A 12,527-nucleotide genomic window follows, 5' to 3' on the forward strand; every position below is an offset into this window, starting at 1 on the left:
TCATGTCATCCAGTACATCCACAGCTACCATTGAGAGTCTTCATGTTATGTTTGGTACTCATGGTCTGCCCGACATCGTTGTGAGCGACGACGGACCTTTTAGTTACAGGACAAGACCCCACACGCTTACCAGCGTCTCCCCTGCTGAACTATTGATGGAGATGGCTCAAGACCAAGCTCTCTCTCTCGTCCATTCTGATTATGTTGAAAACAGACGTCAAAATCAGCAGTGACATTATGATCGTGCTGCTGTGTCACGCAACATCTATTAACGATCTTGTGCATGTGCTAAATTATGGTCAAGGTCCCAAGTGGGTCGCCGGTACTGTTACAGCCAAGGAGGGTAACAGTGTTTATTGTCATGCTCAAGAATGGGCAAACACGCAGGAAACATGTTGATCAGATAAAGCTACAGCACACCGAGGAACTGGAACAAGTTGAGGAAGATACGATCGGTGACCAACCAACCTATATTCATTCATCAGAGGACTCCGCCGTCATCAATGAATCTGGACTTTCAATCTCTGACATGGTCATTGCCCCTCCCATCCCATCAGCTTCCCACCCTCCAGTCATAACTGACTCAACACTTGCCCAGAACTGGAGTTGAACTGAGATGATCAATTTGTGAGCGGAAAGCCCCAGACCATCTTAACTTGATCTTGAAGGGAGATGTTGTCATGTATGTATGCTTGGGATTTCTAGCCACCAGGGACACCACTGTCAGAGGTGATTGGGCTGTACGCACACGTGTGTGGGCCAGGTATTTAAAGTAAGCCACCATGTAATGGGGGCACTGTGGGACTGAATAAAGTTGAGCTAGCTTTGCACCTTGAGTGATTTTACAGTATTCAGTCTATTGAGTTATTACATATGTAATACCATCCCAATGACTGCCTTCAGCCTTACCTATGTTTCCTCATCACCTCACCGAAGGGCACTGCTCAGCACCGAGCTTACAGCTCGCATCCCGCCGTAGGCAACTAAGCTCATACAGCAGTGCCTGGTCTCCAGTTGTCTTGGACCCCCTTGCCACTGGATTAAGACCTTGCTCAGTTAAGCCTGTACGGTAGCCGGTGTGCAATGGCCACCCCACGTCAAAAGAACTTACGCACAGGCATCTTCCACCCTTCCAAATGAAGTTCGGGACCTGGAATGTCAGTGCCCTCATGGACTGAACTGTTACAGTACTTGTGTCATCATTGGTCATTCTGGGACTGTACCTATAACTATAATGCTGCTATTCTGTGACAGGGAAGGAAATAGTCTTCTTTCTTTAATCTTTCTGGAGGATCAGAGGTCACCTTTCAGAAGCTAACTGCAAGCAACAACCGTGTCCCTAGGTTGCCAGAGGTATAAATCAGTCAGGGTACCTGCTCTGGATCAAGCAGTGTCCCCTGCTTGAAATGTACATTTGTAAATATCAGGTCTGAATAGAAACAGGCTCCAATGTGGTGGTCTCCACTGTCAGTGAATAATGGCCTCTTGAATGACCAGTGTCCATGGAACGGTACCGCCTCACAGCAAGAAACCAGTGGAGGTGAAGAAAAGCTAGTGAGAAAATGAAAATAAAAAAAAATAAATAAAAGAATTCTCAGTAAAGCTTACACATGAACAAAGGCAGGCTTCACTGAGAATTCTCTTGGTTCTCTGATATTGTTTCTATTTGTGACTTTTTAAATCATTTACACACACTTATGGGATCAACCTTATCCTTTGAAAAGTCTCACTTTCACTTGAGTGCATCAGAAGAAAATCACAACCTTGTTCTGCTAGTAGTGATTGGTGTGGTTCTAATATTTTTAGGAACAGCGAGCAATTCACCTTCCAATTGTGATACAAACTGCTTCTTTAGGGATTGCAACACAACACATTATCCTCATCCTACTTAAAAGGGAACTTAGGTACTTTAAAAAAAAGTTACAGCATATGATAAAACGCGTAAAGAATTAATGAATGTATGCCTTATTTTGTAATGGTATCTTGATCTGAATGAACCAAACCCTTGGGCAGCGAGAATGATTTCACCACTTTATAAAATCAGAGCTTAAAAATAAAGAGATGAACAATATGCCATTAGCACAGCAGAGCTCTGATGATGGTGGGCATGGATTGGAAAGCTGGGACCCTGACTTTGTGCCCAATTATGCAAAGCTTAGTTTTGGGGAGGATATTACTACTATAATCTGTTATTGTTCTGCTTGTTTTAAATTTTGTTTGTTGGTCTGTACAGAAATTCGATCAACCTACTTATACTGCAACATTATTGGGTCGTTTTACTCTAAATATATTTTGGCTTCTGTTACTCAAATTTTCATGACAAACCTGTATATCCTCAAGTGTGTTTCCACTGCCTGCAATATCTGGGTAGGTTTGATATCGTGCCCAGGCTAAAACAGAACATTTTAGATTTGCTTTAGGCCCTGGTTCTATTCCATGTCTCCGCAGGATCCTCCTCACATTTGTAAGTGGCAGAATGACACAACTTTGTTTTTAGGCTTTAATTACCACCAAATTTATTGAACAATAATTCAACAAGTAAGTAGATAGATGGTGCATAATATGGCCTGGAATTTCCTCTTCAGGGAAAGGTTTCAGCAGAGTGGTACATCTGCCTCCACTTCCATAGGCACGGCCCATCTTGGATCAGAACTCATTAGACATGCATGGTGGCCTCTCAGAGAAGGGAGCCTGCCAGGAAACTCCAGTAGTGTTACAGTGGGGATAGAGTAGGTAAAAGGGGCAGAGGTGCCCCCATCATCAGAGCAAAAGTCTTGGCCAAGACTGAGGCTTTCATTGGGTAAGACTCTGGAGCCATCTGGATGGAGCGACAACTGCAACAGACTTTCTCCACCCATTTGGGTATTTACCACCACTTCCTAGAGCATACCACACCTCTGTATGGCAATCCTGGGGAAATGGTAGTGGGTGGGGAAGGAGCAAGCTGTCACTGTTCCACTGGGGGGCAGGGGCAGGCTGTTCAAATCATCATAGGCGGTCCCTCGAACGAGGATGACTTGCTTCCACAAGTTCACAGATGTTTCAATGAAGGACCTGACATTTCAGTCCTGAACTCCAATTGAAGGGTTGGAAGATGCCTGTGCGTGGATTTATTATTATTATTATTTTTTTTATAAACGTGTGGTAACCGTTGCACATCAGCCACCACACGGGCTTGACAGAACTAGGTCTTGGTCCAGTGACAAGGATTAACCAGGACGACTGGAGACCTACTCTGCTGCACAGACCTAGTGCACGCACATATCGCAGTGTGGGCTGGCCCTGGGCCTTCGCCTCTTCTGGGCCCGGCGTTCCAGCTCTACTTATAGCCCCGACCTGCAGTGGTGTTCTCTCACAGGTCTGGGTGGTCCACGATGTGGTGAGGTGACAGTAGGCCTCACTGCATGGATTTTCTGACATTCTCCAGTGCGATCCTGTCCACTTATGGGTGCGTTTTGCAGAAATTACCAATATTTCGCAAAGATTCCTGGTACCTTCCCCCCCCCCCCCGCCGCGCCCCCCGCGCGCCCCCCCCCGCCCCCGCACCGCGCCCGCCCCCGCCCCGTGTTTGGACTCATAGGAAAGGGAATTTACTTTGGAACTCGATAAACATTTTGGTATCCTAGGAAAAACTGAGGTAGATACCCAAGAGCTTTACAAGTTTAAGATCTCTAAAGGAGCATTTTGGAACAGACTGCCAGAACAGGGGGGTGGGACTTCACTCAGTTTGGACATTGGAGCTAATCAAATTGTCTGGGAATTGTTCAGCCTTGAAACTTGCCCCTAGAAAACATTAGCATTTAAACAATCGACCATGGAAGAAACAGTATCACCCCACCCAGAGGATCCAAATGTCACATACATATTCCAACACCTTTTCAACAGGCATAGAAATATCTGGCTCAGGCCAGACTCGTACAATGGACGAGAGCTTATCAATTTCGAAAAGCCTATTAATGCCAGATTAAAACCAATTAATCAAGTTTCAGTTACCTGGAGTGCACAATCGAAACAAAGAGCTGGGCAAGATTTTTTTTTGGGGGGGGGGGGGGACAGCGGGAAAAGGAAAAAAAAAAAAAGAGATAAAGCCTTTTTGGGGTATATCTATTCCCCAGTTTTACAAGGAGAAACTTACAGAACACAGACTCGAACACTGACAGGACACAGACACAAGCAACAGGAGCTGGGGAGTGAAGAAATGGAATAGTGAAGGAAACGACTAGAACTCATCAAAAACTGACCGAGCATGAGGCCCACGAAACGGAAGGTTGTCAGCAACCAAATTGACAATCACTCTACAATCTACTTCTGAACGACCCAACGGGGGAGAAATTACCAAAAAGGACTAACTAAAACGATTCCTAACCAAAGAAATTGGGTACTTACCCCATACATCCAAAATGCAACTTACCGCATCAACGGATGCGCACCAACTGAAGACTACGCAGTCCGAAGTCCTCTCCTCCATCCGGGGTACGGCTCGCCGAGGCGGCCAAGTGCAGCGAACCCCGAAACCGCAATTCACCGGCAACTGTCAAAAGGGATTGGTGAGCATAGCCCCCGAACTCCCCCCCCCCCCCCCCCCAGAGCTATAACTTAGTTAGTAAGGGGAATTGAGAGGGGGGAGGCTAGGATAACGTGTAAATGTATCTGCATTCTCCTCTTTACCCCATTTAGAGTTTAAGCTGTATTCTTTTCCCCACAGGCTGTAATTTGACACTTTATTCAATGTGTTGTACCCCTCAGGATGTATTGGTATTACTATTGTGTGTGTGTGTTATTAAAGGTGTGCCTTTTTACTTCTTTTTAAACAAAATAAAGCCATACCTGCTTCCTACCTTGAAACCGATTGTCTGTCCAAGTCTGTCACAGTCCTTTCATAATTCCAGTGTCTAGAACCAAGGGTGTGGGAGCAATTCAGAACCGCTCAAAGGTCAGAAGGGAAAGCTGACCCCCTGAAAACCACCCCTTACAGTTTGCAGGAGAATTACCCCATATTTACAATAGATGTTGGCAATGCTAACTTCTTATAGTAGCAAATAGGAAAACCATTCCATTGACTTGTATGGCAAGTCAATGATTGAATTTTGATGTAGAAGCACAGATCAATATCCATCACAATCAAGTGCATCATTCCCACTGCACCAATGAAACACAACACAGATAATTGAAGAGTAGTTATATACTGGCATAAATAAATTTATTAAAATTTATATGATGAAATAGCATACTTACAACAGAAACTATTTACAACTTAAATAACACTTTAAAATTATTATTGACAGCTTCGAACAGTCTAAGTTACTTCCTTGAACAATAAAAACTAGAAAATAGCTGATAGCATTCATGTCAAACTATTGTAGCTTCTAATCTGCCCACGGCTGCTCTTAACAATTCCCAATACTCAATATTGCATGATTCAATCATTGCAATGCTCCTTTCTAGCTGATGCAAAAAAAAGTGACCAGTAACATGATAGAAATGTCACAATCTTTGGTACAGCTACAGACACACCTACTATGATGCATGACATCTGTGCCCCACATAAAAAGTGCACTAAAAATCTGTTACAGGCAGATCCCCATTTCCTCTCATAAATACTTATTTCATGATGGAACCATTGCAGTGCATTGGAAAATAAGGGTCCCATTCTACTAGAAGTTAAACAACTCACGGCATCTTCTTTTCACAGGCGGAAATAAATTCTCTGAATTCCCCGGAACAGAACTAAATGTACTACAGTGTGGTTCCAGTTTGTGATGAACATACATTATAAGGTAATAGTCCAAATGAAACAATGGTCAGGAATATCCCTGACAGCAGCAGGTATCTCATTGGTAGCAGCCGAGAGCCGTCTGAAAGTAACTGATAATATCTGAGATCTTCATTTAAGTCTCTTTCAACATCTGAAGTATAAAAGAAATGGAAGGTTAACCACAGATAAATTGATATTCAAGCCTAAACATCAAATGTGTCAGATATCTCATTGGTAGCAGCCGTGAACCATCTGAAATTAACTTGTAATGAGATCTTTTGTCTCTTACTATCTAAAGTATAAAATATTGGATGGTTAAGCACTGAAAAATTGATATTCAAGCCTAATCATCAAAAGGTGAGTCATAGATTTCATTATCTCCAAAATAGAGGTCACCTTTGGAGATTACCCCACTGCTCCCTACCTCACCCAAATCTCCTATGTACGTTAAACCAAAACCTCCATCTTGTTCCGGTTTCTCACTTCTGTTCCTTTCTACCCTCTCAAAGCTTCTCATCTATGCAACCCCCACCTTCTAACTCCTCATTTCTTCCCCACCCAGTCCTCCAGCCATCATTCCTCGCCTCTTCAAAGCCACCATCACCCTCGCCTCAAAAACGCCCAACCATCCATTTTCTGCAAATATCACTTCTAAAAAAAAGGTCCCTTAATGGATGCATTGGTTGTAATTTACCAAAATTCCCTGGATTCTGGGGAGGTCCCAGCAGATTGGAAAACTGCAAATGTAACGCCCCTATTTAAAAAAGGCAGACAAAAAGCAGGAAACTATAGACCAGTTAGCCCAACATCTTTGGTTGGGAAAATGTTGGAGTCCATTATTAAAGAAGCAATAGCAGGACATTTGGATAAGCAAAATTCGGTCAGGCAGAGTCAGCATGGATTTATGAAGGGGCAGTCATGTTTGACAAATTTGCTGGAGTTCTTTGAGGATGTAACGAACAGGGTGGATAAAGGGGAAACCAGTGGATGTGGTGTATTTGGACTTCCAGAAGGCATTTGACAAGGTGCCACATAAAAGGTTACTGCACAAGATAAAAGTTCATGGGGTTGAGGTTAATAGCATGGATAGAGGATTGGCTAACTAACAGAACAAAGAGTCGGGATAAATGGTTCATTCTCTGGTTGGCGACCAGTAACTGGTGGGGTGCCGCAGTGATCAGTGCTGGGACCACAACTATTTACAATCCATATTAACAACTTAGAAGGGACTGAGTGTAACGTAACCAGGTTTGCTGATGATACAAAGATGGGAGGAAAAGCAATGTGTGAGGAGGACACAAAGAACCTGCAAAAGGACATATAGAGAGGCTAAGTGAGTGGGCACAAATTTGGCAGATGGAGTATAATGTCAGAAAGTGAGAGGTCATGTACTTTGGCAGAAAAAAAAAATCAAAGAGCAAGTCATTATTTAAATGGAGAAAGATTGCAAAGTGCTGCAGTACAGCAGGATCTTGGAGTACTTGTGCATGAAACACAAAAGGATAGTACACAGGTACAGCAAGTGATCAGGAAGGCCAATAGTATCTTGGTCTTTATTGCAAAGGAGATGGAGTATAAAAGCAGGGAAATCTTACTATAGCTACATACGGTATTGGTGAGGCCACTCCTGGAATACTGCATGCAGTTTAGCGAAGGTTCACTAGGCTGATTCTGGGGATGAGGGGGTTGACTTATGAGGAAAGGTCGTGGAGGTTGGGCCTCTACTCATTGGAATTCAGAAGAATGAGAGGTGATCTTATCGAAATGTATAAGAATATATCAGGGGGCTTGACAAGGTGGATGCAGAGAGGATGTTTCCACTGATGGGGGGCGTCTAGAACTAGAGGGCATAATCTTAGAATAAGGGGCCGCCCATTTAAAACAGAGATGAGGAGAAATTTCCTCTGAGGGTTGTAAATCTCTGGAATTCGCTGCCTCAGAGAGCTGTGGAAGCTGGGACATTGAATAAATTTTTAAAGACAGAAATAGACAGTTTCTTAAACGATAAGGGGATAAAGGATTATGGGGAGCGGGCGGGGAAGTGGAGCTGAGTCCATGATCAGATCAGCCATGATCTTAATGAATGGCGGAGCAGGCTCGAGGGGCCGGATGGCCTACCCCATTTCCTATTTCTTATGTTATGTTCTTAATGTGTCACTGCCTCCCAGCTTCATGCCCAAATCTCCTAAATGTAACCTCTACTTTTCAGAAAGCACTGAAATAACCCTAGCCAGTAATGTATGACACTGTGACCGTGGTGTATTATCTCTCCTCGAAATTTACACCTACAGCTCACCAACCTTGTTTGTGTGCTCACAAGCAGTAATGTGGATTATTAGCAATACATGCTGCTACAAGTTTCTATACTGAAATGTCCATTAAGATTCAGGTTACAAGACTTTAAATATTTCTTACCACAGTTGCCTTGAGATCCCTGAATACAGTGCAAAATCCCATAGCTGCACCTACACCATGTACAATTTTTGCGCACCCATGCTCCTTCAGGAATATATTCACAGTTCCTGTCAGAGGGGAAAAAAAAGAGTAGACTATTCAGTATAAACTATCTACATGTATCCAGGTTAATGGATAGCTCTCATCAAATAAGACATTCACTCAAAATGTTTGATGTTTTTTCCTCCCCTTCTCACTTGAAGATTGATTCCTGCTAGGGTATGATTCACATTTTGGATAGTGTTGGGGTATCTCACCCAAGCAGTTTTCTTCATACATGAACCTAAACAGTGATTGTCAGCAAGCTAATTGATTGTGAAGGGCATCATACCAGAGCCTGATCTTGTTCTCACTAAACAAACACAAGCCCTTTCTAACAGAACTACCCAGATAGCAACAACAACTTGTTTTCTTTAGCATTTTTAACGTAGTAAAACATCCCAAGGCACTTCACAGGAGAGTTAGAATACAAAATTTGGCAGAGCCATAAGGAGATTTTAGGGCAGATGACCAAAGCTTGGTCAAAGAGATAGGTTTTAAGCAAAGGTTAGAGAGGTTTAGGGAAGGAATTCCAAGGCTCAAGGCCTAGGCAGCTGAAAGCACGTCAACCAATGGTGGAGCGATTAAAAATCGGGGTTGCTAAAGTGGCCAGAATTGGAGGAACGTAGCTATCTCAGAAGGTTGTGGGGCTGGAGGAGATTACGGAGATAGGGAGGGTCGAGGCCATGAAGAGTTTTGAAAATAAGGATGAGAATTTTAAAATCAAGGCATTGCTTAACCAGGAGCCAATGTAGGTCAGCAAGCACAGGTATGATGGGTCAACAGGACTTGTATAAGAACATAAAAAAAAGAGGAGGAGGAGTAGGCCATTTGGCCACTCAAGCTTGCTCCACCATTCAATATCATGGCTGATCTTCTACCTCAACTCCATTTTCCTGCACTATCCCCATATCCCTTGATTCCCTTAATATCCAAAAATATATCGATCTCTGTCTTGAATATTCTCAAAGACTGAACCTCCACAGCTCTCTGGAGGTAGAGAATTCCAAAGATTCAACACCCTCAGATTGAAGACATTTCTCCTCATCTCAGTCCTAAATGGCCAACCCCTTATTCTGGGACTGTGATCCCTGGTTCAACACTCCCCAGTCAGGGGAAATATCCTCCCTACACATACCACGTTAAGCCCTGTAAGAATTTGTATGTTTCAATGAGGCTTGTTAAAAAAAAAAGGAACGGCAATAATCATGGCCGATTTTAACCTTCATATTGATTGAACAAAGCAAATTGGCCAGGGTAGCCTTGAGGAAGAAGTCAGAGTGTATCCGGGATAGTTTCCTTCAACAGTACATTGCGGAACCAACCAGGGAGTAGGCTATCTTAGATCTGGTACTGTGTAATGAGACAGGATTAATAAACGGTCTCCTAGTAAAGGATCCACAAAAAGAGTGAGTGACCATAGCATGGTTGAATTTCAAATTCAGTTGGAGGGTGAGAAAGTTGGATCTCAAACCAGTGTCCTAAGCTTAAATAAAGGAGACTACAAAGGTATGAAGGCAGAGTTGGCTAAAGTGGACTGGGAAAATAGATTAAAGTGTGGGACGGTTGAGGTGCAATGGCAGACATTTAAGGAGACATTTCATAACTCTCAACAAAAATATATTCCAATGAGAAGGAAAGACTAAGAGAAGGGATAACCATCCGTGGCTAACTAAGGAAATAAGGGATGGTATCAAATTGAAAACAAGGACATACAAAGTGGCCAAGACTAGTGGGAGGCCAGAGGATTGGGGAAACTTTTAAAAGCCAGCAAAAACGACTAAAAAAAAAAGAAAGAGAGGGAAGATAGATTATGATAGCAAACTAGCATGAAATATAAAAACAGATAGCAAGAGTTTCTTCAGGTACATGAAAAGGAAGAGAGTGCTTAAAGTAGTTGTTGGTCCCTTAGAGGATGAGACTGGGGAATTAATAATGGGGAACAGGGAAATGGCAGAGAATTTGAACAAATCTTTTGTATCGGTCTTCATGGTAGAAGACACTAAAAACATCCTAATAATGGATAATCAAGGGGCTAAAGGGAGGGAGGAACTTAATACAATCACTAAAGTAGTAGTACTTAGTAAAATAATGGGACTAAAGGCAGACAAGTCCCCTGGACCTGATGGTTTGCATCCTAGGGTTTTAAAAGAAGTAACTGCAGAGATAGTTGATGCATTGGTGGCAATCTACCAAAATTCCCTGGATTCTGGAGAGACCCCAGCAGATTAGAAAACAGCAAATGTAACATCCCTATTTAAAAAAGGAGGCAGACAGAAAGCAGGAAACTATAGACCAGTTAGCCTAACATCGGTCATTGGGAAAATGCTGGAGTCCATTATAAAGGCAGCAGTAGCAGGACATTTGGAAAAGCAGGATTCAATCAAGCAGAGTTAGCATGGATTTATGAAGGGGAAGTCATGTTTAACAAATTTGCTGGAGTTCTTCGAGGATGAAATGAGCAGGGTGGATAAGGGGGAACCAGTGGATGTGGTGTATTTGGATTTCCAGAAGGTATTCGATAAGGTGCCACATAAAAAGCTACTGCATAAGATAAAAGTTCACGGGGTTGAGGGTAATATATTAGCATGGATAAAGGATTTGCTAACTAACAGGAAACAGAGATTCGGGATAAATAGGTCATTTTTTCGCTTGGCAAACAGTAACTAGTGGGGGGCTGCAGGGATCGGCGCTGGGGCCTCAACTATTTACAATCTATATTAATGACTTGGATGAAGGGACTGAGCGTAATGTAGCCACGTTTGCTGATGATACAAAGATGGGTGGGAAAGCAAATTGTGTGGCGGACACAAGAAATCTGCAAAGGGATATAAGTGAGTGCACAGAAATTTGGCAAGTGGAGTATAATGTGGGAAAATGTGTGGTTAGCCACTTTGGCAGAAAAAAAATAGAAAAGCAAATTATAATTTAAATGGAGAAAAATTGCAAAGTGCTGTAGTACAGAGGAACCTGTGGATTCTTGTGCATGAAACACAAAAAGTTAGTATGCAGGTACAGCTAGCAATCAGGAAGGCAAATGGAATGTTGGCCTTTATTTCAAGGGGGATGGCATATAAAAACAGAAGTCCTGCTACAACTGTACAGGGTATTGGTAAGACCACACCGAGTACTGTGTGCAGTTTTGGTCTCCGTACTTAAGGACGGATATATTTGCATTGGAGGCTGTTCACTAGGTTGATTCCAGAGATGAGGGGGTTGACTTAAGAAGATAGCTCGAGTAGGTTGGGCCTATACACATTGGAGTTCAGAAGAATGACAGGTGATCTTATTGAAAGTTATAAGATAATGAGGGGGCTCGACAAGGTGGATGCAGAGAGGATATTTCCACTCATGGGGGTAACTAAAACTAGGGGGCATAGTCTCAGAATAAGGGATCGCCCATTTAAAACTGAGATGAGGAGGAATTTCTTCAGAGGTTTGTAAATCTGTGGAATTCTCTGCCCCAGAGAGCAGTGGAGGCTGGGTCATTGAATATATTTAATGTGGAGATAGACAGCTTTTTGATAAATAAAGGAATAAAGTGTTATGGGGAGCAGGCAGGGAAGTGGACCAGAGTCCTTGATCAGATCAGCCATGATCTTATTAAATGGTAGAGTAGGCTCGAGGGGGCCAAATGGCCTACTCTTGCTCCTATTTCTTATATTCTATGTTATCACCCCTCATTCTTCTGAAAAGGTCTAATCTATTCAATCTCTCCTCATAGGACAATCCCCACATCCCAGGAATCAGTCGGTTGAACCTTTGTTGCACTCCCTCTTATGGCAAGTATATCCTTTCTTCGGTAAGCAGACCAAAACTGTACATAATACTCCAGGTGTGGTCTCATCAGGACCCTATAAATTTGCAGTAAAGCATCTTACCTGATTGAATTTTTTGAGGAGGTAACCAAGAAGGTCGATGAGGGTAGTGCGTACGATGTAGTATACATGAACTTTAGCAAGGCTTTTGATAAGATCCCACATGGTAGACTGGTCATGAAAGTTAAAGCCCACGGGATCCAGGGCAAAGTGGCAAGATCCAAAATTGGTTTGGAGGTAGGAAGCAAAGGGTAATGATTAATGGATGTTTTTGTGACTGAATAGATGTTTCCAGTGGGGTTCCGCAGGGCTCAGTACTGGGTCCCTTGTTTTTCGTTGTATATATCTAACGATTTAGATTTGAATATAGGGATTATGATTAAGAAGTTTGCAGACAAAACTAAAATTGGCTGTGTGGTTGATAAAGAAGAGGAAAGTCATGGGCTGCAGGAGGATATCAA

The 12,527-nt window shown here is 42.8% G+C and overlaps 1 protein-coding gene across 1 annotated transcript in view; it reads right to left on the reverse strand.

The window, feature by feature from the left end:
• Positions 1-5,736: 5,736 nt before the first annotated feature.
• LOC139228812 (cryptic protein-like) overlaps positions 5,737-12,527 on the reverse strand; it is a 33,268-nt gene continuing 26,477 nt past the window's right edge. Inside the window, exons 3-4 of the mRNA XM_070860207.1 lie at positions 8,171-8,277; positions 5,737-5,906 (exon numbers count right to left, since the gene is read on the reverse strand). Coding sequence (XP_070716308.1) covers positions 5,737-5,906; positions 8,171-8,277 — 277 coding nt within the window. The remainder of the gene's footprint in view (positions 5,907-8,170; positions 8,278-12,527) is intronic.

The sequence above is a fragment of the Pristiophorus japonicus genome, chromosome 2 (assembly GCF_044704955.1).
Source record: "Pristiophorus japonicus isolate sPriJap1 chromosome 2, sPriJap1.hap1, whole genome shotgun sequence".
In the NCBI taxonomy this organism is placed as follows: Eukaryota; Metazoa; Chordata; class Chondrichthyes; family Pristiophoridae; genus Pristiophorus; species Pristiophorus japonicus.